General features: G+C 48.2%; 1 protein-coding gene across 1 annotated transcript in view; it reads left to right on the plus strand.

Moving 5' to 3' along the window:
• LOC129694696 (zinc finger protein 135-like) overlaps positions 1-23,515 on the plus strand; it is a gene marked incomplete at its 3' end in the record, with an annotated part of 29,665 nt that overhangs the window by 520 nt on the left and 5,630 nt on the right. Inside the window, exons 2-3 of the mRNA XM_055631435.1 lie at positions 373-385; positions 10,129-10,683. Coding sequence (XP_055487410.1) covers positions 373-385; positions 10,129-10,683 — 568 coding nt within the window. The remainder of the gene's footprint in view (positions 1-372; positions 386-10,128; positions 10,684-23,515) is intronic.

The raw sequence follows: 23,515 nt of genomic DNA on the forward strand, positions 1-23,515 counted from the left end.
TCTCTGGAAACCAATCCCTTTGACCCACAACACCCATGCTAGCACTCCAGAAAGCGTCCCCGTCCCCCGTCCCCCCCCCCAGCCAGCAATATTGGTGAAGGTGCAATATTGCATTGGGGGACCAGCCCTCCCGTGTGAAGCTGGGACCCAACGGGTCCCACTTACTCTAGTTCCCTCTGAAGCAGTGGAGGAACTCAGTGGGTCAGGCTGCATCTGTAGGGGGAATGGAATCTAAGGTGACCACTCCCCTCCTCTCCTTTCCAACTTTCTCCCCAAGCAGTCTGAAGAAGGATCCTGACCAAAAATGATGCTTGTCCATGCTCTCCAGAGGTGTAAGTTACTTCAGAACTTTGTGTCTCCTTTTGTAAATAGACCATGGGCCGAGGTAAGATTTAGGGTTTCAGTTTTGAGTTTCGTGATACACCTTTGGAAAGAACCAGAAACGTGTTAGATATGTCAAAAAGGGGTATATCAATGTCCCCACATTCGAAAATTGGGCGTTAAGGATTAACGGCCAAAAACAAAGAAAAAGTTAAATTTGGTTGCTAAGGGCATATTTCTCCTAAGCAACGGTGACATATGTACCTTTAATAAATAACCTAAAACTATGCTGGATTTATTAGATATGTGTAAATTAAACAAAATGACTCCCACACACCACCCCCCACACACACACCACACACACACACACACACACCCCACCACACACACACACACACACACACACACACACACACACACACACACACACACACACACACACACACACACACACACACACACACACACATATGCTCCATCCCCTAATGTACGTTTACATTAACTAAAAATGTACTAGATTTGTTAGATCTGTTTTGACACAATAAAATAACCCCCCCACACACACACACACACACACACACTCATCCACTCCCCCCCCCTCCCCCCCGTTTACACATTCTAAATGCTAAGTTTCTCATCCATTTTCTCAGCAAAACCTTTGCTACCATTTACACACCAGTCTCAATATCATGACACATAAGAAAAGGAAAATGGTATCACTCATTCTTTTTGAGTTTGATGGTATTTTATTTTAAAACATTAATTATCTGCCTAAAGTTCACACCGTGTTCAATTTGTGTAGATTGTCGATAGAGCTACTCAGTACAAAAATGCCACTGCAAAAGCATCATGTGTTGTACATGTTTGTCCAATTTTGCTTTGTTTCATGCATCTTGCAGTGGACTAGTCTTAAAGCCATAGTGTTTGCCTGTGACCATGGATTTGGCCTAAATTAAATCACAAACTACCATATTCATTGTCTTGTTTAAGAAGATTCTCTGGAGCGCAGAAGGTTAAGGGGGGACTTGATAGAGGTCTTTAAAATGATGAGAGGGATAGACAGAGTTGATGTGGACAAGCTTTTCCCTTTGAGAATAGGGAAGATTCAAACAAGAGGACACGACTTCAGAATTAAGGGACAGAAGTTTAGGGGTAACATGAGGGGGAACTTCTTTACTCAGAGAGTGGTAGCGATGTGGAATGAGCTTCCAGTGGAAGTGGTGGAGGCAGGTTCGTTGGTATCATTTAAAAATAAATTGGATAGGCATATGGATGAGAAAGGAATGGAGGGTTATGGTATGAGTGCAGGCAGGTGGGACTAAGGGAAAAAGTTGTTCGGCACGGACTTGTAGGGCTGAGATGGCCTGTTTCCGTGCTGTAATTGTTATATGGTTATATGTTATATGGTTAAGGAACTGCAGATTCTGGAAAATCGAAGGTAGACAAAAATGCTGGAGAAACTCAGCGGGTGAGGCAGCGTCTATGGAGCGAAGGAAATAGGTGAGGTTTGTGGTCGAGACCCAAAACATCGCCTATTTCCTTCGCTCCATATTCATCGTCTGATGTTATCTGTGTGAATTTTGAAAAATTATTGGTTGAGGATATTTAAAAGTGTAATTTTCTCGAAATTGCAAGCAATCTAGAAGTAGCAAATATGCAATGGTTGTACTGTTTGGTTCTATCAGCAGAGATAGGCAATGTTCATCAGTGAAGTCTGAAATGGCCTCAAATAGTGAGGATTGGTGAAGAATAGCCTGAAAAAAAATGGAACATTGTTTGCTATCAAACAATTTGGGGCTTGTTTCAAAATGGCCGACTTTTGCGGAGGGCGAGAAAATGAGTTTAAGGTGAAGGGGAAAAGGTTTAATAGGAATATGATGGGTAATTTTTCAACACAGAGGGTGGTGGGTGCATGGAACGAGCTGCCGGAGGAGGTAATTGTGGTTGGGACAATCACAACACTTGGACAGGTACATTGATGTGACTCTATGACTATAAGTGGGAGGCTATAACCATATAACCATATAACAATTACAGCACGGAAACAGGCCATCTCGACCCTTCTAGTCCGTGCCGAACACATAATCTCCCCTAGACCCATATACCTGCGCTCAGACCATAACCCTCCATTCCCTTCCCATCCATATAACTATCCAATTTATTTTTAAATGATAAAAACGAACCTGCCTCCACCACCTTCACTGGAAGCTCATTCCACACAGCTACCACTCTCTGAGTAAAGAAGTTCCCCCTCATGTTACCCCTAAACTTCAGTCCCTTAATTCTCATGTCATGTCCCCTTGTTTGAATCTTCCCTACTCTCAGTGGGAAAAGCTTTTCCACGTCAACTCTGTCTATCCCTCTCATCATTTTAAAAACCTCTATCAAGTCCCCCCTTAACCTTCTGCGCTCCAAAGAATAAAGCCCTAACTTGTTCAACCTTTCTCTGTAACTTAGTTGCTGAAACCCAGGCAACATTCTAGTAAATCTCCTCTGTACCCTCTCTATTTTGTTGACATCCTTCCTATAATTAGGCGACCAAAATTGTACACCATACTCCAGAATTGGCCTCACCAATGCCTTGTACAATTTAAACATTACATCCCAACTTCTATACTCAATGCTCTGATTTATAAAGGCCAGCACACCAAAAGCTTTCTTTACCACCCTATCTACATGAGATTCCACTTTCAGGGAACTGTGCACAGTTATTCCCAGATCCCTCTGTTCACCTACATTCTTCAATTCCCTACCATTTACCATGTACGTCTTATTTTGATTTGTCCTGCCAAGATGTAGCACCTCACACTTATCAGCATTAAACTCCATCTGCCATCTTTCAGCCCACTCTTCCAACTGGCATAAATCTCTCTGTAGACTTTGAAACTCTACTTCATTACCCGCAACCCCACCTATCTTAGTATCATCTGCATACTTACTAATCCAATTTACCACACCATCATCCAGATCATTGATGTACATGACAAACAACAGTGGACCCAACACAGATCCCTGTGGCACCCCACTCGTCACTGGCCTCCAACCTGACAAACAACCATCCACCATTACTCTCTGGCATCTCCCATTCAGCCACTGTTGAATCCATCTTGCTACTCCACCATTAATACCCAACCATTGAACCTTCTTAACCAACCTTCCATGAGGAAACCTTGTCAAAGGCCTTACTGAAGTCCATATACACAACATCCACTGCGTTACCCTCATCAATTTCCCGTGTAACATCTTCAAAAAATTCAAGAAGATTAGTTAAACAAGACCTTCCAGGCACAAATCCATGTTGACTGTTCCTAATCAGACCCTGTTTATCCAGATGCTTATATATATTATCTCTAAGTATTCTTTCCATTAATTTGCCCACCACTGACGTCAAACTAACAGGTCTATAATTGCTAGGTTTACTCTTAGACCCCTTTTTAAACAATGGAACAACATGCGCAGTACGCCAATCCTCCGGCACTATTCCCGTTTCTAATGACATTTGAAATATTTCTGCCATAGCCCCTGCTATTTCTACACTAACTTCCCTCAATGTCCTAGGGAATATCCTGTCCGGACCTGGAGACTTATCCACTTTTATATTTCTCAAATAGAGGGAGTGTTGCAGAGCAGACTCAGGGATCTCGGAGAAGAGCTACACCGTTCCCTGAAAGTGGCGTCTCACACACACACCATTAACAAGTACTCCCTTCTCCTGAAATACTGGTATTTGGAGTAGGGAGAAAGGGGGAGAACGGAAGAGGGGAGAAAGAGAGAGGGGGGGAGAGAGAGGGGGGAGAGAAAAGAGGGGAGAGAAAGGGTGGAGTCGGAGGCGGCGAGGGAGGAGAAGAGGGGAGAGAGAAGGGGGAGAGAGAGAGGGGGGGAGAGGGAGGGGGGGATATGATAGGGAGAAAGAGGGAAGGGAGAGATCCCTTTATCCTGTAGCTGTTCACTGGGGGCGGCTCGATTGTAATCATGTGTTGTCTTTCCACTGACTGGATAGCACGCAACAAAAAAAAGCTTTCCACTGTACCTCGCTACACGTGACAATGAAAGTAAACTAAAGAAGGGGAGAGGGGGGGGAGAGGGGGGGGGGAGAGATGGAGAGAAAGAGGAGAGAGGGAGAGGGGAAAGAGGGAGAGGGGGAGGAGAGTGAGGGGGAGAGAAATCAGGGAGAAAGAGATGGGAGAGAGCGAGTGAGAGAAGGGGTGGGAGAGAGAGGGGAAAGAGAGAGAGAGTTGCTCACTGAAAAAAATGACTAAAAATGACATAGGCCGTGTGAAGAGTGGGTTGTTTTTCTTTCCGGGGGGGGGAGCGGGGGCGTTAGTGTGAAAGGAAACAAGGAAACAATTACTGGGTCCTAAGAATGTACTGCATCTCTCAACCTATCTCATTGTCAGAGGGACACAAAGACGGGGAGAGGGGATGTTGCGGCCAGAGGGAAGAGGGTTTTAGAGACGGGGAGAGCGGGTGTAGGGGCCGGAGGGGAGGGGGTTACAGACACGGGCACGAGGTCATTTTGTCAAACTCTGATCAAGAGTTTTAAAACTTCCCCTCTGTTTCCCTAACCTCCACTATCCCACCATCCCCCTGGATTCTCCAGTGGTCGTCACGGCGACTCCCATCTCTCCCCTCAGCCCTACAACGTGGAAACAGGCCCTTCGGCCCAACTTGCCCACCCGCCTTCGACCCTGACCACGGGTGCTGTCCGCCCGGGACTGACAGCTGGAAGATCCGGCGGTGATTGTCAGGAGCTGGCGCCCGGAGCGTGGAGACTGTAGCCGCCTCTGGGATGGATTTGGTCGCCTAATTATAGGAAGGATGTCAACAAAATAGAGAGAGTACAGAGGAGATTTACTAGAATGTTGCCTGGGTTTCAGCACCTAAGTTACAGAGAAAGGTTGAACAAGTTAGGTCTTTATTCTCTGGAGCGCAGAAGGTTAAGGAGGGACTTGATAGAGGACTTTAAAATGATGAGAGGGATAGACAGAGTTGACATGGATAAGCTTTTCCCACTGAGAGGAGGGAAGATGCAAACAAGGGGACATGACTTGAGAATTAAGGGACAGAAGTTTAGAGGAAATACGTGGGGGAACTTCTTTACTCAGAGTGGTAGCCAAAGGTCTTAGAGCACCGATATAAGATCTGTGGAATGAGCTTCCAGTGGAAGTGGTGGAGGCAGGTTCGATTTTATCATTTAAATATAAATTGGATAGTTATATGGATGGGAAAGGGTTATGGTCTGAGTGCAGATAGATGAGACTAGGGGAAATTAAGTGTTCGGCACGGACTTGTAGGGCCGAGATGGCCTGTTTCTGTGCTGTAATTGTTATATGGTTATATGGATACGCTCAGGGCGGGGATTTATTAATGAGCCCGAGCACTGAAGTGAGTGGATATTTCACCGCGCTCTTCACCTGCTCCCTGAACTTGGACTGGGTGACCGCGTAAATAAATGTGTTGGTGCAGCAGCTGAGATTACTCAACAAATAACCGACATTGTGAAAGATCAATTCAGAATCATTCAGATTATTTCCAATTCCTGTGATCTGATAATAGACGAAGTTTACAACCACCGTCAGCCACAGGAGGATGAAGCTGCCGGAGATGGTGAAGAGTAAAACCACAGACCTCTTCCTGCTCTCCATCTCCGGGTCACCGCGGTTCTCCCCCTTGCTATCACCCCTCAGCCCCTTACGGACCCGACTGGCCACTAAAATGTGGCGGACTGTCAGAGCGTTGAGCAGCAGGATTACAGCGAAAGGGAGGAACGGAGTTAAAACCGTGTCGATCCAGTCATATGCCACCCACCCGGGGTCAGTGAAATAACTGTCCACATTTCTACAGCCCCACGGGACATTGTTGATGATTGTCCGCGGTTCATTTGTGAAGTAACGGGGAAGGTTTTTCAGACAGAAGAGAACGCCGGCTGTTGCCAGAACCACAGCCGCAGATTTCCCGCTGCAATATTTAGTTTTCAGCTTCTGGCAACAAATGGCGACAAAGCGATCAAAGGTGAAAGTGACGGTGAACCAGACTGAACATTCTATTGCTGCAGTCTGAAGTACATGGATAGCACTGCACACAGGGGTGATGGACAGGAAACTCCAATTAAAGTAATGATATCGGAGATGATACAAAATGACCTCGGTGATGGCGACCAGTAGATCGGCCGCTGCCATGGCCACCAGGTAGCGAGTGGTGCAGGTGGAGAGGCCGCACTTTCCCCGGGACAGGATCACAATCGCCACTAAATTCACTGCGGAAAGACAAGGGAACGGACACTGGGCATTTACTCAACACGGTCTCCGGGGCTGAACACCGGCTCGACTTTTAGCTAAAAAGTAAAAAGTAAATTATCCTTTATTATCATTCAGACTTTTCAGTCTGAACGAAATGTTGTGCCTTGCAGTCATAACATAGAATAAAATAACAAAACACACATTAAACACAGATTTAACATCCACCACAGTGAGTCCACCAGACACCTCCTCACTGTGATGGAAGGCAAAAGTCTTAAAGTCCTTGTCTCCAGGCGATCCAGGCTTCCGATGTTGTGACCCCGCCAGGTGATGGTAAGCCCAGCGGCCGCACCCGAACCGAAGCCGCCACCCTCCAGGCCAGCGGACGAAGCTGTTGTTGCGGGAGCTCAGGAGAACAGGTCACCAACCTGTGACCTGGGAGCTCCCAACGATGTCGTCCACTGGGCCGCTGCCAAGCCTCCGAAGTCGGGTCGCCACCGCCGCAACGCCGCCACAGCCCCGAAGTTGGCCAGCCTCGCGTTGGTAAGTCCTGGTTGGCTCTGCCTCTGGAGCTTCGAGGTCGGTCCCAGTTGGAGGCCGCCAGCTCCGCCATTAGGCCTCAGCGCAGATGGAGACGGAGGATACGACAGGAAAAGGTCGCATCCCCCGAAGGAAGAGTTTGGGCCCACCCACCCACACACACACACACACACACACACACCCACACACACATCCACACACACACACACACCCACACACACATCCACATCCACACACCCACACACATACACACACACACACACACTCACATACACACACTCACACACTCACACACATACACACATACGGTTTGTTACAAAACTTACCATCAGCAGCGCTGTCGTTCTGCCATTGGCCGTGTGCGCGATTTTGGCGCGTTTGAGGGGGGGAGGGAGGGGGCGGGTTTAAAACAGGTTTTTTCCAGACCTGGTCCTGAATTATATTTGTTGGAGTGCAAGATTTTGCTAAAGAATCGTTCCTATGGCCGTTCTGTGTGTTATTTAAAAAAAATTCACCCGACAAGTTAATCGCTGGAATGATTTTAAAAACAGCTTCTGAAGCCGTCAATGCCGACAACTGGGACGGATTTTATGCAGGACCAGGTAAAATGAATTAGTTGCGAAACGGTGATTTTACCTCCGAAGAACCGGCAGTGTATTTGCTGCAGATATGGGGGTATAAATTCACCGCATCTGAACGTTCTAAATGGTCCCGTTCCAGTAAAATCCACTCGCAAGCTGATTTAAATGGCCATTAATTTACAGGTATTAAACATTAAATTCCTTCCAGTTGGCCTATAAACCCATGACAATGAGATTTGAAAATTATGTTATATTCTGAATTACTGTGTGAATGTTATTTGGACACTTAGGCTATTTAAAAATGTTAATCTATTCTTAAGAAATGGATAGATGTTTAGATCTAGTAATTGCATTTTGTAATTAGCTACAATTAGGTAACTAACTAACTATATGCTTTAATTTCAAGTCATCTAAGTAAGATTGTTTCATATTTGTTTCAGAATTCTTCCATCTATAATAACTGAAAATTTCAATGAAATTTGTTAAGTCAATGAAAAAGCAATAGGGAACAAGATGCCAATTTCCGAGTATGAAAATGGCCATAACGTTTTTAATACTGAAGATATGAAAGTGAATTAGGTGTCAAATTAAACTTATTTTTATGCTTTATCTGATGGGTAAATTAAAGACTTGATTTTTTAAATCTCAACATATACACACACACACACAAACACACACACACATACATACACACACACACACACACACACACACACACATACACACACACACACACATACATACACACACACACACACACACACATACACAAACACACACACACACACACACACACACACACACACACACACACACACACACAACTAAAATAAACTGAAATAAACTAAAACAACAGGACAAAGAAAACAAATAAAAATAAAAGACAACGGACTGCAGCGCAGCGCCGACACATCCGGAAAATCAGGAGTGTTGGTGTCGGTGCGTGGCTGCAAGTTTAACAATGTCAGAGCCGTTCCGACTGTGCCCGATCTGCCTGCCTGCTTCAGAGAAGAGATAAGGCGACGGACAGACGGGGTAAAGAGGGAGGAGAGGGAACGAGCAGCCACCCGCAACAATAGGTGGAATGGTCCTTTCTATTGTTACCTGCTCACTGTCTCTGTTGGGGCCGCATTCACAGACAACCGCTCTGGGAACTCGGCATCTGATGGAGGCTTCCAGAGGGAGAGCAGGGACAACTTAGCAACTCCGGCAGCAGAGAGGCTCCGTTAACGGATTCATTCCACAGTGAGCTCAGTTCGATAACAACACACGCCGTTAGATCCGCGGCCACTGGTCCAGGAGATCGATCCAATTATTGACCAACAGACTGTGGGTGGAATCCGACTGTGACAGACAGACAGATTCCGCAGTGAGACACAGTGTCTCAGACACAGTGAACTTCACAATGTAAACCCCTCCCTCCCAGTCACACTGTCCCAGAGAGCCGCCTGTCCGGAGCACTGGGACAACTCTGAGCAAGGTCCTACTGAAGGCAACAACATTCTAGTGGGTCCCGGCAGCGAGAGAAAAAGAGGTTTAGTTTCGGCAGTCCGAAATATGAAAATCTCAGCGTATATTAAAAAATGTTTAAATTAAGAGGATTGATTTACTTCACACATTATTGTACAACGGTCATCAGTTGTGGAGCTTGTAACATAACGAGAATCAGGTCAACATCTATTAACACTCGGAGTTAGACGACTTAAATTGTTCTGCTCACTTACTCGGGACTCCAACGACAGCAATTATTACATACAAGATTTTCTCCACCTTGTCATATTCCAAAAGCTTTCCCCCCATTTTTTCTGTCCGGTGACGTGTCCCCGTGAGCCACCGGTAATGTCTCGGAATGAAATGCAAGGGTAGACCATTCCCCGAGATTTTATACTCTGTTCCGTACCACACTGGGACTGTAAAGTTTCAACAGTGTTTAAATATAGAGATTTTGAAATTATTCGTAAACAGATGACATCAGCCAAGTGAAATCCCCGCTGTGACAGGTAAAGATTTATTCAGGGAATTGCGGCGATAGACACTGGGGAACGGAAATTGGGAGAGGCGGCATTGTTCCAGCAAATGGGATATTGTTTCAAACTCCATCTGACCCAACTCTCCACCTCATGTTGTTTATCTGGTTTCCATCAATCCGTTTCACTCAGCAAGGCAATGCCAAATTCCAAGGACCCATCAGGGCTTCTGGTGCCCAATTTGAAGGATGACTAGACGACCTTTGTCCACAGGTTGAGGAATTAGTTCAACAGATCGCCTCTGGCTAAAATGCCCCCTCCACTCTGTTCCACCACTCAATATGATCGCGGATCATCTAACTGTAACCTCAACCCCACACTCCCGACGACACGGGGAACCATTCACTGCTTGCTTGCCCGGAATGGACCTGAATTTGCCCTGAGACAAAAACATTCTCTGCCTTCACCAGCTCTGAGGAGGAACGACCCAAAGACTCGCGACACTCAGAGAACAGAATCATTGCCGCCTCAGGATTGTCCTAACCTTAGATAAAACGAATGAAACAGCACAGTTCCCTCCTCCCTTTCTCTCTCCCTCCATCCTCTCTGCGCCGCCCTCTCTCTGTCAGCCTCTCTCCCCTTACCTCTCCCTACCCTCTCTGCGCCGCCATCGCTCTCAGCCTCTCTCCCCTTACCTCTCCCTACCGTCTCCATCCTCTCTGCGCCGCCCTCTCTCTCTCAGCCCCTCTCCCCTTACCTCTCCCTACCCTCTCACTCTCACTGCGTCTCTCCCTCCGTTTCTCTGTATCTCTCTGACCCTTCCCTCTCTCCCTTTTACCAACCCATTCGCTTTGACCTCCCATGTCTTCATCTTCACACTCCCTTTAATAGTTCATCTCTTCCCCTTTCGTCTTCTCCGCTGTTTCTCCCTTTCATCATTGTACTCCCCATCTGTCTCTCTACATTTCCCCAACTCCCCTCCTGCTCGCCCCCACGTCTCTCTCCACTTCCTAAAACAGTTAGCCACCAGGGGATGTAACAGCTGTCTCAATACCCATTCCCTCACATTCCTGCAGCTCTTCCAGGTGACACAGATGTTCACCTGCACTTCCTCTAATCCCATCTGCTGCATGAGGTGTTTACAAGCGGGTCAAGCGTAGACTCGGCGACCGTTTTGCCGAACACTCAATTCCCCTTTTCTTAGATCTGAAGCGGCACTTCATTTTTTCTTCATTTTCTGTTATTCTTTCAATTATTTGCCGGGGAGAGGTCATAAGTATTTCTAACCAGTGTTACTATAAGATAAAAATAACAAATTAATGTATCTTCACCTGCAGTGTTTACAAGCGTAGATAGAGCAGCAAGATGGAGTTAGTGCTCATTACAGATGAGATTAGTTATGGATATTGAACTTGAGTTAACCCTTCATAGTCGAACTTTGGAAATAAAAAGAAAGGATTCTTTATTTTACATCATATCAAATGTAAAATATAGCGGTCAGAATAATGGGATATCACTGCTTATCCAGACCCATCACACAGATAATGTATTTGTATCACACATTCCATCTCACATAACATCCAGTTCCCAGTTCCGTCCCACACTGCGCAGATATATTTTCACCGGTGACACCATTAACAACATTTGCCTCGTGCTGAGCCATTGTCGAGGATTGGACATGTTTGTAGGTTACCTATCTATGGGTTAACCATTGGGCGAAACAGCTGTACTAATAATATTAAAAAGTGTGATTAACCTGATTGGTCTTGAAGTGAATTTGTTCTCCGATTCCAGCACAGAGATCCATGGACAAGTGAGAATATCTTACCACACTAATTGCTCGCTCAACCTTCAGTTATAGAGTCTCACAACGTGGAATGGCGCCCTTTGGCCCAATTTGCCCATATCGGCCACATGTCTAATTTACACTAGTCCCACCTGCCTGCGATCCGCCCATATTCCTCTAAACATGTCCCCCCCCCCTCCCCCCCACAACAGTCTGAAGAAGAGTCTCGACCCAAAACGTCACCTATTCCTTCTCTCCATAGATGCTGCTTCACCCGCTGAGTTTCTCCAGCACTTTTGTTCTACCTTGGATTTTCCAGCGTCTGCAGTTCCTTCTTAAACATGTCCTATCGATGTATCTGTCTAAATGTTCCTTAAACGTTGCGCTAGTACTAGCCTAAACAACCTCTTCTGTCAGATTGTTCCATACACCCACCACCCTTTGTATGAAAAGTTACCCCCTCCCCCCTCATATTAAACATATGCCTTCTTGTTGTTGATTCTTCTACACTGTTCGTCTAGCCCATCTATTTCTCTGGGGATTTTGGTCACCTGTAAAAGATCCTCCTGCGCACCAAGGAAGAAGTACTAGCGAGCTGAATCTCTCCCTCTAGACCAGACTCTCGAGTTCTGACAGAATCTACGTAAATCTTCTCTACGCCATTTCCATGCCTGACTCCATCTTTCTTTTATAATGGTGCCCGGAACTGAACAAAATACTCTAAATGCGGCATCACCAACCTCTGATACAACTGCAACATGACCTCCCAACAACTATGCTCAATGGTTACACAAAAAAGCTGGAGAAACTCAGCGGGTGCAGCAGCATCTATGGGGCGAAGGAAATAGGCAACGTTTCGGGCCGAAACCCTTCTTCAGACGGACCCCAATTATATTTTATCCGCGCCGGCACCAGCAGGACCTCACATCAACACTCCCTGAACTTCAGGCCTCACTAACCCAGACCTGCAACGGACCCCAATTATATTTTATCCGCCTGCCCTCCAACTATGCTCAATGCTCTGACCGATGAAGGCCAATGTGCCGAAAGCATTTTTGACCAGCCTATCTACCTTTGACCCACCTATCTACCTACGTTCAATGCACTGTGTACCTGTCATCCTAGATACCTCTGCTCTACAGTTCATTCCCCCTTTTGCCTCAGTTCCAGCTCCTCAGTACTAACATCTCTGAACTTACTGATGACAAGAATGTTATTGTACTATACAGGAACACATGACAATAAACTCATTTGAACTTGTTTCACTTCCCATCTGCGTCCGATTCTGAAAACACACTGCTGCTGAACATAGAAATAAAGAAAAATCAAGACCTCACTGCTCCTCCAAGTGCAGGGCTATCCTCAATTGCACTTCAATTATCTGCGAGGCCCTTTGGTGTAGTTCTGGTCACCATATTATCAACATGCTGTTCCATTGCCAGAGGCTGTGCGGAGCAGATTCACCAGGATGTTATCTGGAATGGATACCGTTAGTTAGTAGACAGGTTCCATTTGGTGGGATTGGTCTCCTTGGAGTGCAGGAGGATGACGGGTTATCTTACAGCGGTGTATAAGATCACGAGAAAAATAGATTGGGTCGATCCAGAGAGTAGGAGAATCGAGGTAAAGAGGACATAGGTTTAGGGTGAAGGGGAAAATAATTCATAGGAATCTGAGGGGTACATTTTTCACACAATGGGTGGTGGATGTGTGGAACAAGATGCCAGAGGAGGTCGTTGAGGCAGGGACTACACCTTCATTTATGAAACTGTTGGACAGGTGCATGAATAGGACAGGTTTGGAGAAATATGGACCAAATGCGGGCCGGTGGGACTAGTGTAGATGGGGCATATTGGCCAGCATGGGCAAGTTGGGCCAAAGGGCCTGTTTCCACACCATATCTCTCTGTGGCTATATGACTTTATGGAGTGCCTCTGAGATGGATTATTAGAGCAGCTTGTACTGGAGCCTACCAGGGACAATGCAATTCTGGATTTAATGTTATGTAATGAACCAGATTTGATAAAGGAACTCGAGGTTAAGGAACCATTAGGTGGTAGTGACCATAATATATTAAGTTTTAATCTAAAATTTGAGAGGGAGAAGGGAAAATCAGTGTAACAGTTGAACAAAGGAGACTATGGGGCCACGAGGGAGGAGCTGGCCAAAGTTGAGTAGAAAGATATCCTAGCTGAGATGACAGAGGAAGAACAATGGCAGGTATTTCAAGGAATAATGCAGAAGGTGCAGTATCCGTTCATTCCAACCATGAAGTAAGATTCTGAGGGAAGTCAAGGACAGTATAAAAAAAAGAGAAGTATACCATAGCAATGAAGAGCGGGAAGCAAGAGAATTGGGAAACTTTTAAAGAGCAACAGAAGATAACTAAAAAGGCAATACGGAGAGAAAAGATGAGGTACGAAGGTAAGCTAGCTAAGAATATAAAGGAGGATAGTAAACGCTTCTTAAGGTATGTGAAAAGGAAAAAAAATAGTTAAGGCAGCAAAAATAGTGATGACAGAAACAGGTGAATTGATTACGTGGAAGAAGGAAATGGCAGACGAGTTGACCAGGTACTTTGGATCCGTCTTCACTGAAGAAGACACAAACAATCTTCCTGATGTACTACTGGCCAGAGGAACTGGGGTGACGGAGGAACTGAAGGAAATCCACATTAGGCAGGAAATGGTGTTGGATAGACTGATGGGACTGAAGGCTGATAAATCCCCAGGGCCTGATGGTCTGCATCCCAGGGCATTTAGGGAAGTGGCTCTAGAAATCGTGGATGCATTGGTGATCATTTTCCAATATTCTAGAGTTCAGGATCAGTTCCTGTGGATTGGAGGGTAGCTAATGTTATCCCACTTTTTAAGAAAGGCGGGAGAGAGAAAACTGGGAATTATAGACCAGTTAGCCTGACATCGGTGGTGGGGAAGATGCTGGAGTCAATTATAAAAGATGAGATAGCCGAACATTTGGAAAGCAGTAGCAAGATCGGTCCGAGACAGCATGTATTTACGAAGGGGAAATCATGCTTGATTAATCGTCTGGAATTTTTTGAGGATGTAACTAGGGAAATGGACAAGGGAGAGACAGCGGATGTAATGTACCTGGACTTTCAGAAAGCATTTGATAAGGTCCCACATCTGAGATTAGTGGGCAAAAGTACGGCACATGGTATTGGGGGAAGAGTGCTGACATGGATAGAGAAGTGGTTGGCAGACAGGAAACAAAGATTAGGGATTAACGGGTCCCTTTCCAAATTGCAGGCAGTGACTAGTGGGGTACTGCAAGGCTCAGTGCTGTGACCACAGTTATTTAAAATATATATTAATGATTTAGATGAAGGGATTAAAAGTAACATTAACAAATTTGCAGATGACACAAAGCTGGGTGGCAGTGTGAACTGTGAGGAGGATGGTATGACAATGCAGGGTGACTTGGACAGGTTGGGTCAGTGGGCAGATGCAGTTTAATGTGGATAAATGTGAGTTTATCCACTTTGGTGTCAAAAACAGGAAGGGAGATTATTATCTAAAAGATGTCAAGTTGGGAAGGGGAAGTACAATGGGACCGGGGGTCCTTGTTCATTAGTCACTGAAAGTAAACATGCAGGTACAGAAGCCAGTGAAGAAAGCGAATGGCATGTTGGCCTTTCTTAACAAGAGGAGTTGAGAAAAAGAGCAAAGAGGTCCTTCTGCAGTTGTACAGGGCCCTAGTGAGACCACACCTTGAGTATTGTGTACGGTTTTGGTCCTCTAATTTGTGGAAGGACATTCTTGCTATTGAGGGAGTGCAGCGTAGGTTCACCAGGTTAATTCCCGGGATGGCGGGACTGTCATCTGGGAGAATGGAGCGGCTGGGCTTGTATACTCTGGAATTTAGAAGGATGAGAGATATCTTATTGAAACATACAAGATTATTAAGGTTTTGGACACGCTAGAGGCAGGAAACATGTTCCCAACGAAAAGGTTAAATGCTTTTAAATATATAAAGATATATTATGGAATCCTGGACTAGGTTATAGCTTATATTTTGTCTCAAGCAGGACTTCTCCGGTAGATTGATAAGAGAGAGAGACAAGTCCAGGCTTGCCTCAGGTTGATGTATATTGAGACAATGACCGGTACTGCTACCTTCAACTAGAAGGTACAGGAGCCTGAAGACCGCAACAACCAGGTTCAGGAATAGCTACTTCCCCACAGCCATCAGGATATTAAACCTGGCTCGGACAAAACTCTGATTATTAATAACCACTTTCTGTTATTTGCACTTTACCAGTTTATTTATTCATGTGTGTATATATGTATATCATGGTATATGGACACATTTATCTGTTTTGTAGTAAATGCTTACTATTTTCTGTGTGTTTAAGCAAAGCAAGAATTTCATTGTCCTATACAGGGACACATGACAATAAACTCACTTGAACTTGAAATGTGTCTAACAATTGATAAGAGAGACTAGCTCAGAGTCGTCGGCTGGTGATGTGTTTTGACTGAATCTTGTGACCTCTTCAGAATGTGAAGTGATGTAGCCATGACTAATGTGATTAACTGACACACTGTATATAAACACGTTGCAAAGCTCTGTTCATTGAAGTGATGGCGCGGGGAAGCCAAATGTCTGTGTTGCTTACTTGACTGGTGTATTCCCGTCACTTCTCGGCCATTGATCAGTAAAGTTTGAGTTGGTCTACCTAACGTTTTTGTGAGTTGTCCGTTTATTAAGAAGTAAACCTTTTCATTTGTTGGGGGAGTCCAGAACCAGGGAGCACAGTTTAAGAATAAGGGGTAAGGCATTTAGAACGGAGATGAGGAAACACTTTTTCACACAGAGTTGTGAGTCTGTGGAATTCTCTGCCTTAGTGAAGACCAGTTCTCTGGATACTTTCTAGAGAGAGCTTGATAGGGTTCTTAAAGATAGCGGTGTCAGGGGATATGGGGAGAAGGCAGGGGCGGGGTACTGATTGTGGATAATCAGGCTTGATCACATTGAATGGCAGTGCTGGCTCGAGGGGCCGAATGGCCTATTCCTGCACCTATTGTCTATTATCTTCTCTCACAGCCTTTACTGTTCTTGCCTTCTGCACAGACCGATGTCGGGAAGCTCCAGAGTCGCAGGAGGTTCGACTAGCCCCGACCCGGGGTCCGATTGCCCGGAGCAGGGAGCTGAGATCTCCCCGATGCAGGAACTTGATCACCCCGATGCGGAGGGCCCCGACCTGCCAGCTACGAGAGCGAAGATCTCCCCGACAATGAAAGTTTCAAGTGCCCTGACCGCGGGAGAAGAAGGGAAGAGTTTGTACGCTTTCACCTGCTATCACAGTGAGGAATGTGATGGATGTTAATGTTAAAATATATGTTGTGTGTCTTGGTGCTTGTTATTGATATGACTGCATGGCAAACCAAATTCCTCGTATGTTGCAAAATATACTTGGCTAATAAATTATGATTATGATTAGGCCATTCGGCCCATCGAGTCTGCTCCACTATTCAATAATAACTGATCCATCTCTCCCTCTCAACCCCATTCTCCTGCCTTCTCCCCATAACCCGACACCCGTATTGATCAGGAACATGTCAATCTGTGCTTTAAATGGCGCGGCACAGTGGTGCTGCGGTAGAGTTGCTGCCTCACAACGCCAGAGACCCAGGCTCCATCCTGACCATGGATGCTGTCTGTATGGAGTTTGTACGTTATCCTCGTGATCTGCGTGGGTTTTCTCCGGGTGCTCCGATTTCCTCCCGCATTCCAAAGACATACAGGTTTGCAGATTAATTGGCTTCTGTGATGTGTGTAGGATGGAGCTAGTGAACGGTGTGATCGCTGATCGGCGAGGACTCGGTGGGCTGAAGGGTCTGTTTCCGCGCAATATCTCTAAAATCTAAACAATACCCGGTAAATTGGCCTCCACCGCCGTCTGTGATAATGAATTCCACAGATTTACCATCCTCCGGCTAAAGAAATTCCTCCTCAACTCCTTACTAAAGTGCATGGGTGGGAAACGGAGAGAGGATTAGGGGTCAGACGCGGGCATGTGGGACTAACTTCGACAGGCATGACTGTGTGTTTCTGTGCTGTGGGATTGACGGGGCTCAACAGGGTAGTTGTTTGATGCTTCAGCCTGCAGCAACCCAGGAGAACTGTTCCAGATGCTTCATTAGTTTGTTGTTCTGCACATCGACAGGGAGGCAATGACATTTACACGCAGCCGCCAGAGCAAAGTGTACATACAGTGGTGATAAACGCAATAAATGCAATATCCAGTGCAGAGCGGTGCAAGATTGCGTTGCAGAAAGCCCGGGGTAGCTAGGATGAGATGGGCTGAAGGGCCTGTCTCTGGGCAGGGTGGCCATCGTGTGGTCCGTGTGGAGTTTGCACGCTCCATGGTGTTAAAGTCCACAGGCTCCGCGGATGGAGCTCTTCACAGGCGATTCTGTGGAAAGGATCGCAGGCTCCGTGATGCTAAAGTCCGTGCGCCCGCGGCTTAGAAACATAGAAATTAGGTGCAGGAGTAGGCCATTCGGCCCTTCGAGCCTGCACCGCCATTCAATATGATCATGGCTGATCATCCAACTCAGTATCCTGTACCTGCCTTCTCTCCATACCCCCTGATCCCCTTAGACACAAGGGCCACATCTAACTCCCTCTTAAATATAGCAAAAATAGGCTTGAAGCGCTTGAAATTGTGCAATATGGTGCATACTGTCGTGAGTCTTTTAACTTACACTTGAATGCAATATATATGCTTCAAATTGGATTGGAGCGTTTTTGAAAGGGGGAGGCTGTGCGATCACTGATCACTGGCCTTGGGAGTACCCGGTGAGGGACTGGAGCAACTGAGGGGGGAGAGGGTGTGGAAGAAGGGTGTGTCCCCTCCCAGGATAGGAACTTTTTGAAATTTGATGTATTAAAATCATATTTTAGTGCACTGTAGAATTATGATTCCAATGTTTTTTGTATGAAGTATTTTTAAGAGGTAACTTTTTAAGGGGTAACTTTATCCACACAAAGGGTGATGGGTGTATGAAACAAGCTGCCAGAGGAGGTAGTTGAGGCAGGGACCATCCCAACATTTAAGAAAATGTTGGACTGATACATGGATAGGACAGGTTTGGAGGTATGGACCAAAAGTAGGTAGCGTAGCTGGGACATGTTGGCGGGTGTGGGCAAGTTGTGCCGAAGGGCCTGTTTTCACACTGTATCACTCTATGACTACATTATACCTCCACCATGCATGAATGCTTCAAAATCAAGTGATCGAGTTTTATTGCCATATACTCAAGTATAGAAAATAGGTGCAGGAATAGGCCATCGGCCCTTCGAGCCAGCACTGCCATTCAATATGATCATGGCTATTCATCTAAAATCTCTACCTCTTTCCTGTTTTTTCCCCATATCCCTTAATGTCGTTAGGCCCAAGAACTAAATGTAACTCTCTCTTGAAAACATTCAGTGAATTGGCCTGCACTGCCTTCTGTGGCAGAGAATTCCACAGATTCACAACTCTCTGCATGAAGAAAGTTTGTCCTCATCTCAGTCCTAACTGAGACCCATGGTTCTGAACGCCCCCAACATCGGGAACATTTTTTCTGCAGTTAAAGTATGTGAATATCTAGCAGGCAAGAAGGATGCTTTCACCAACCACCCCCATTTAAAGTTCACTATCTTCCATCGTTTCTATCCAGTGCTTGGTACTTACTTCCAGCAGCCACTGGTTGTCCTCCAAGATGCACTGAGCCGCAGCCTGATCCATGCCAGTCACCTGGGCGAATTCGTTAAAGAGACTCTCAAGGAGTGGTGCAACGCTTCGATGCCTCCGACGGCCCAGGACTCTTGCACTGAGGCTGCTCCATGGCCGCAGCTGCAGTGAACGACTCGCCAGCCCGGCAAACACTCGCCAGCCCCGCTCCCCGTCCGCATCTGCTCCTGCCGCTGCTTCTGCTTCCAACACCCACGGCCCATGCAGTTGATATGAATTTTGAAATTTTCGTTGATGACAGAATTTCTCACAACAGAGCGAGAGAAATTTGTGATCATCGTGAGAAATTGGTGAAATGCGTGATTCTCACGCTCAATGCATGGGAGTTTGCAGCCCTGCCTCTCTATTCCCCCTCTCTCTCTCCTCCTCTCCCCCTCTCTTTCTCTACACCTCTCTTTCTCCCTCACCCTCCCCCCTCTCTCTCTCCCCTCTCTCTCTCAACCCCCCTCTCAACCCCCCCCTCCCCCTCTTTGTCTCTCCTCTCTCTCCTCTCACCCCCTCTCCCCTCTCTCCCCCCTCTCTCCTCCCTCCCTCTCTCCCCCCCTCCTCTCCCTCTCCTCCTCTCTCCCCCCCCCACCTCACTCTTCCTCCCCCTCTCCCCTCCCCTACCTCTCTCCCCTCTTTCCCCTAACTCTCTCTCCCCTCTCTTCCCCTAACTCTCTCTCCTCTCTGTTTCCCCTAATTCTCTCTCCCCCTCTCTTTCTTCTCTATTTCTCCCTCCCTATCACCCTCTCCACACACTCTCCCCTCTCTCTCTGTCTCTCACCTCTCTCTTCCCTGCCTCTCTCATCTATCTCTCCTCCTCTCTCTCCTCCATTTCTCCCTCCCACCTCACTCTCCCCCTTGTTCTCTCACCCCTCTCTCTTTCTCCTATCTCTATCTCATCTTTGAGAGATGCCACTAGGGGCGCTGCACTGACGGCAGCCTCTGCCTCCAGCCTGTTTGTCCTGTATTGCGTACAGTTTTGGTCTCCTAATCTGAGGAAAGACATTCTGCCATAGGGATAGTACAGAGAAGGTTCACCAGACTGATTCCTGGAATGTCAGGACTTTCATATGAAGAAAGACTGGATAGACTCGGCTTGTACTCGCTAGAATTTAGAAGATTGAGGGGGGATCTTATGGAAACGTACAAAATTATTAGGGTGTTGGACAGGCTAGATGCAGGAAGATTGTTTCCGATGTTGGGGAAGTCCAGGTCAAGGGGTCACAGTTTAAGGATAAGGGGGAAATCCTTTAGGACCGAGATGAGAAAAACATTTTTCATGCAGAGAGTGGTGAGTCTCTAGAACTCTCTGCCACAGAAGGTAGTTGAGGCCAGTTCATTGGCTATATTTAAGAGGGAGTTAGATGTGGCCCTGGTGGCAAAAGGGATTAGGGGGTATGGAGCGAAGGCAGGTAAAGGATACCGAGTTGGATGATCAGCCATGATCATATTGAATGGCGGTGCAGGCTCGAAGGGCCGAATGGCCTACTCCTGCACCTTCTTTCTACGTTTCTATGTTTAGATCTAGTAATTGAATTTAGATGAATTTAATTGATTTGATGAAACTGTTGAATACGAATTTTTTGTGGATATTTACTATTTGTTTTAGCATTTAACTTTGATCATTTCTACCTTTTTTTCTAAAACTACAAATAATAACTTGTAGGTTACACAAAAAAAGCTGGAGAAACTCAGCGGGTGCAGCAGCATCTATGGAGCGAAGGAAATAGGCAACGTTTCGGGCCGAAACCCTTCTTCAGACAGAAGTGTAACCTTTTTGTGTAACCTTCGATTCTCCAGCATCTGCAGTTCCCTCTTAAACAAATAATAACTTGTTTCTGTTAATGCTGTTCAGTGGGTTTTTTTCCTTTACATTTTAAATAGATGTCTCCGTAGAAGAAATGTAGAATTGTCAATCAAAATGCCCAGCAAAAGAGACTGATTTAGACAACATTCGCAGAGATTATCCAAATTTGGACTACTCCAAATGTGATAATCTACAGGACATTCTGATTTAAATCTTTTTATTTGAATTTCACAGCAATTTCCATACATACAATGATAACAAACAGTGACAGTGATGGCATAAAGGTGCAACAGTATGTAAGCGACCCTCAAAGCCCTTACCCTTACCCACCTTCAACCCGACCGAATCAGGTCGGAACCAAACGGGGACAAACAACACTTACATACATACACATCCACACAAATACGGTAAGATAAACGAAACAAAAAGTACTAAAAAAAAATAAAAAAATGTTTAAAAAGGGGGTCACTAATAACAGTAAATAAGTAAGTAATCAAATAAATAAGTGTGGGGGGGGGGGGGGGGGTTAAGAGGAGAGCAGTTGCAGTAGAGCAGAACAATGGTGGAGAGCACTCAGTCCTCTTCCGGGGCCAAGTTGAGAGAGTTAACAAGTTCCAAGAAAGGGTTCCATGTATCTAGGAATGTCTTGGTAGAGCATTTGAGAGAGAACCTAAGTTATCTACAGGACATTCTTAATTTTTTAAATCTCCAAATTTTGTAGCATTACTAACTCTTGCAGCCATGTCTCTGTAATTCCCACAACATCATACTTGCCAAGCTCACCCACTTTATTCCTTATACTTCGTGCATTCATATATACTTTTAATCAATTACTCACCTCGCCTTTCAGACCGATTCCTATTTCACTTGGCCATACTCTCCTCTCCCTGCCTGAGCTTTATGCCCCGTTAATTCTAGTGTCTTTCTTAACTTTTCCAAAACTCTCTTTCCCTTTAAATCCACCCTTGTATTTCCAATTTGTCTCCTCCCCCGTCCCCACTATTTAGTTTAAACCCACTCGTGTAGCAGTGACCAACCAGAGAATGCTGGTCCCCGCCTCTTAAGGTGTAACCCGTCCAGTGACAAAGTTAGTTCAGCATTTGTTTTGTGTCTACCTTCAGACTGAAGAAGAGTCTCGACCCGCAACGTCGCCCAATTCCCTTTCTCCAGAGATTCCGTCCGTCTGTCCCGTCCGTCTGTCCGCCCGCTGAGTTACTCCGGTATTTTGTGTCCCCTTTAGACATAACCCCCCCCCCCCCCCCCCGCCATCTTGCAAATTGTTCGTGACGTATGGGCGGTGACGTCACGGCGCGGGGCCGGTTGGGCTGGGCGGAGCCGACGGACGTCACGGCGCACGTCGGACGAGCGGACGGTTGGCTCGACGGTTATTTCCCGGACGCGGCTCCCCCCCCCCCCCTCACCCCCCCCTTCCCCCCCCCACCCTCCACTCCCCCTCACCCCCCCCCCTCCCCCCCCCCCCCCCCCCCCCCCCCCCCCCCCCCCCCCCCCCCCCCCCCCCCCCCCCCCCCCCCCCCCCCCCCCCCCCCCCTCACCCTCACCCCCCCCCCCCACCCCCCCCCCCCCCTCACCCCCCCCCCCTCCCCCCCCCCCCCCCCCCCCCCCCCCCCCCCCCCCCCCTCTCCCCCCCCCCCCCCCCCCCCCCCCCCCCCCCCCCCCCCCCCCCCCCCCCCCCCCCCCCCCCCCCCCCCCCCCCCCCCCCCTCCCCCCCCCCCCACCCCCCCCCCCTCCCCCCCCCCTCCCCCCCCCCCTCCCCCCCCCCCCCCCCCCCCCCCCCCCCCCCCCCCCCCCCCCCCCCCCCCACCCCCCCCCCCCCCCCCTCCCCCCACCCCACCCCCCCCTCCCCCCCCCCCCCCCCCCCCCACCCCCCCCCCCCCCCCCCCCCCCCCCCCCCCCCCCCCCCCCCCCTCACCCCCCCCCCCTCACCCCCCCCTCACCCCCCCCTCACCCCCCCCCCCCCCCCCCCCCTCACCCCCCCCCCTCACCCCCCCCCTCACCCACACCCCCCCCTCACCCCCCCCCCCCCCCCCCCCCCCCCCCCCCCCCCCCCCCCCCCCCCCCCCTCCCCCCCCCCCTCCCCCCCCCCTCCCCCCCCCCCCCCCCCCCCCCCCCCCCCCCCCCCCCCCCCCCCCCCCCCCCCCCCCCCCCTCACCCCCCCCCCCCCCGCCCCCCCCCCTCCCCCCCCCCCCTCACCCCCCCCCTTCCCCCCCCCCCTCACCCCCCCCCCCTCTCACACCCCCCCCCCCTCACCCCCCTCCCCTCGCCCCTCGCCCCATCCCTCACCCCCCCCCCCAACCCCCCCCCCCCCCTAACCCTACCCCTGACCCTCACCCTCCCCCCCCCCTCACCCCCCCCCCCTCACCCCCCCCCTCACCCCCCCCCTCCCCCCCCCCCCCCCCCCCCCCCCCCCACCCCCCCCCCCCCCCCCCCCCTCCCCCCCCCCCCCCCCCCCCCTCCCCCCCCCCCCTCCCCCCCCCCCCTCCCCCCCCCCCCCCTCCCCCCCCCC

The sequence above is a fragment of the Leucoraja erinacea genome, unplaced genomic scaffold (assembly GCF_028641065.1).
Source record: "Leucoraja erinacea ecotype New England unplaced genomic scaffold, Leri_hhj_1 Leri_75S, whole genome shotgun sequence".
NCBI lineage: Eukaryota > Metazoa > Chordata > Chondrichthyes > Rajiformes > Rajidae > Leucoraja > Leucoraja erinaceus.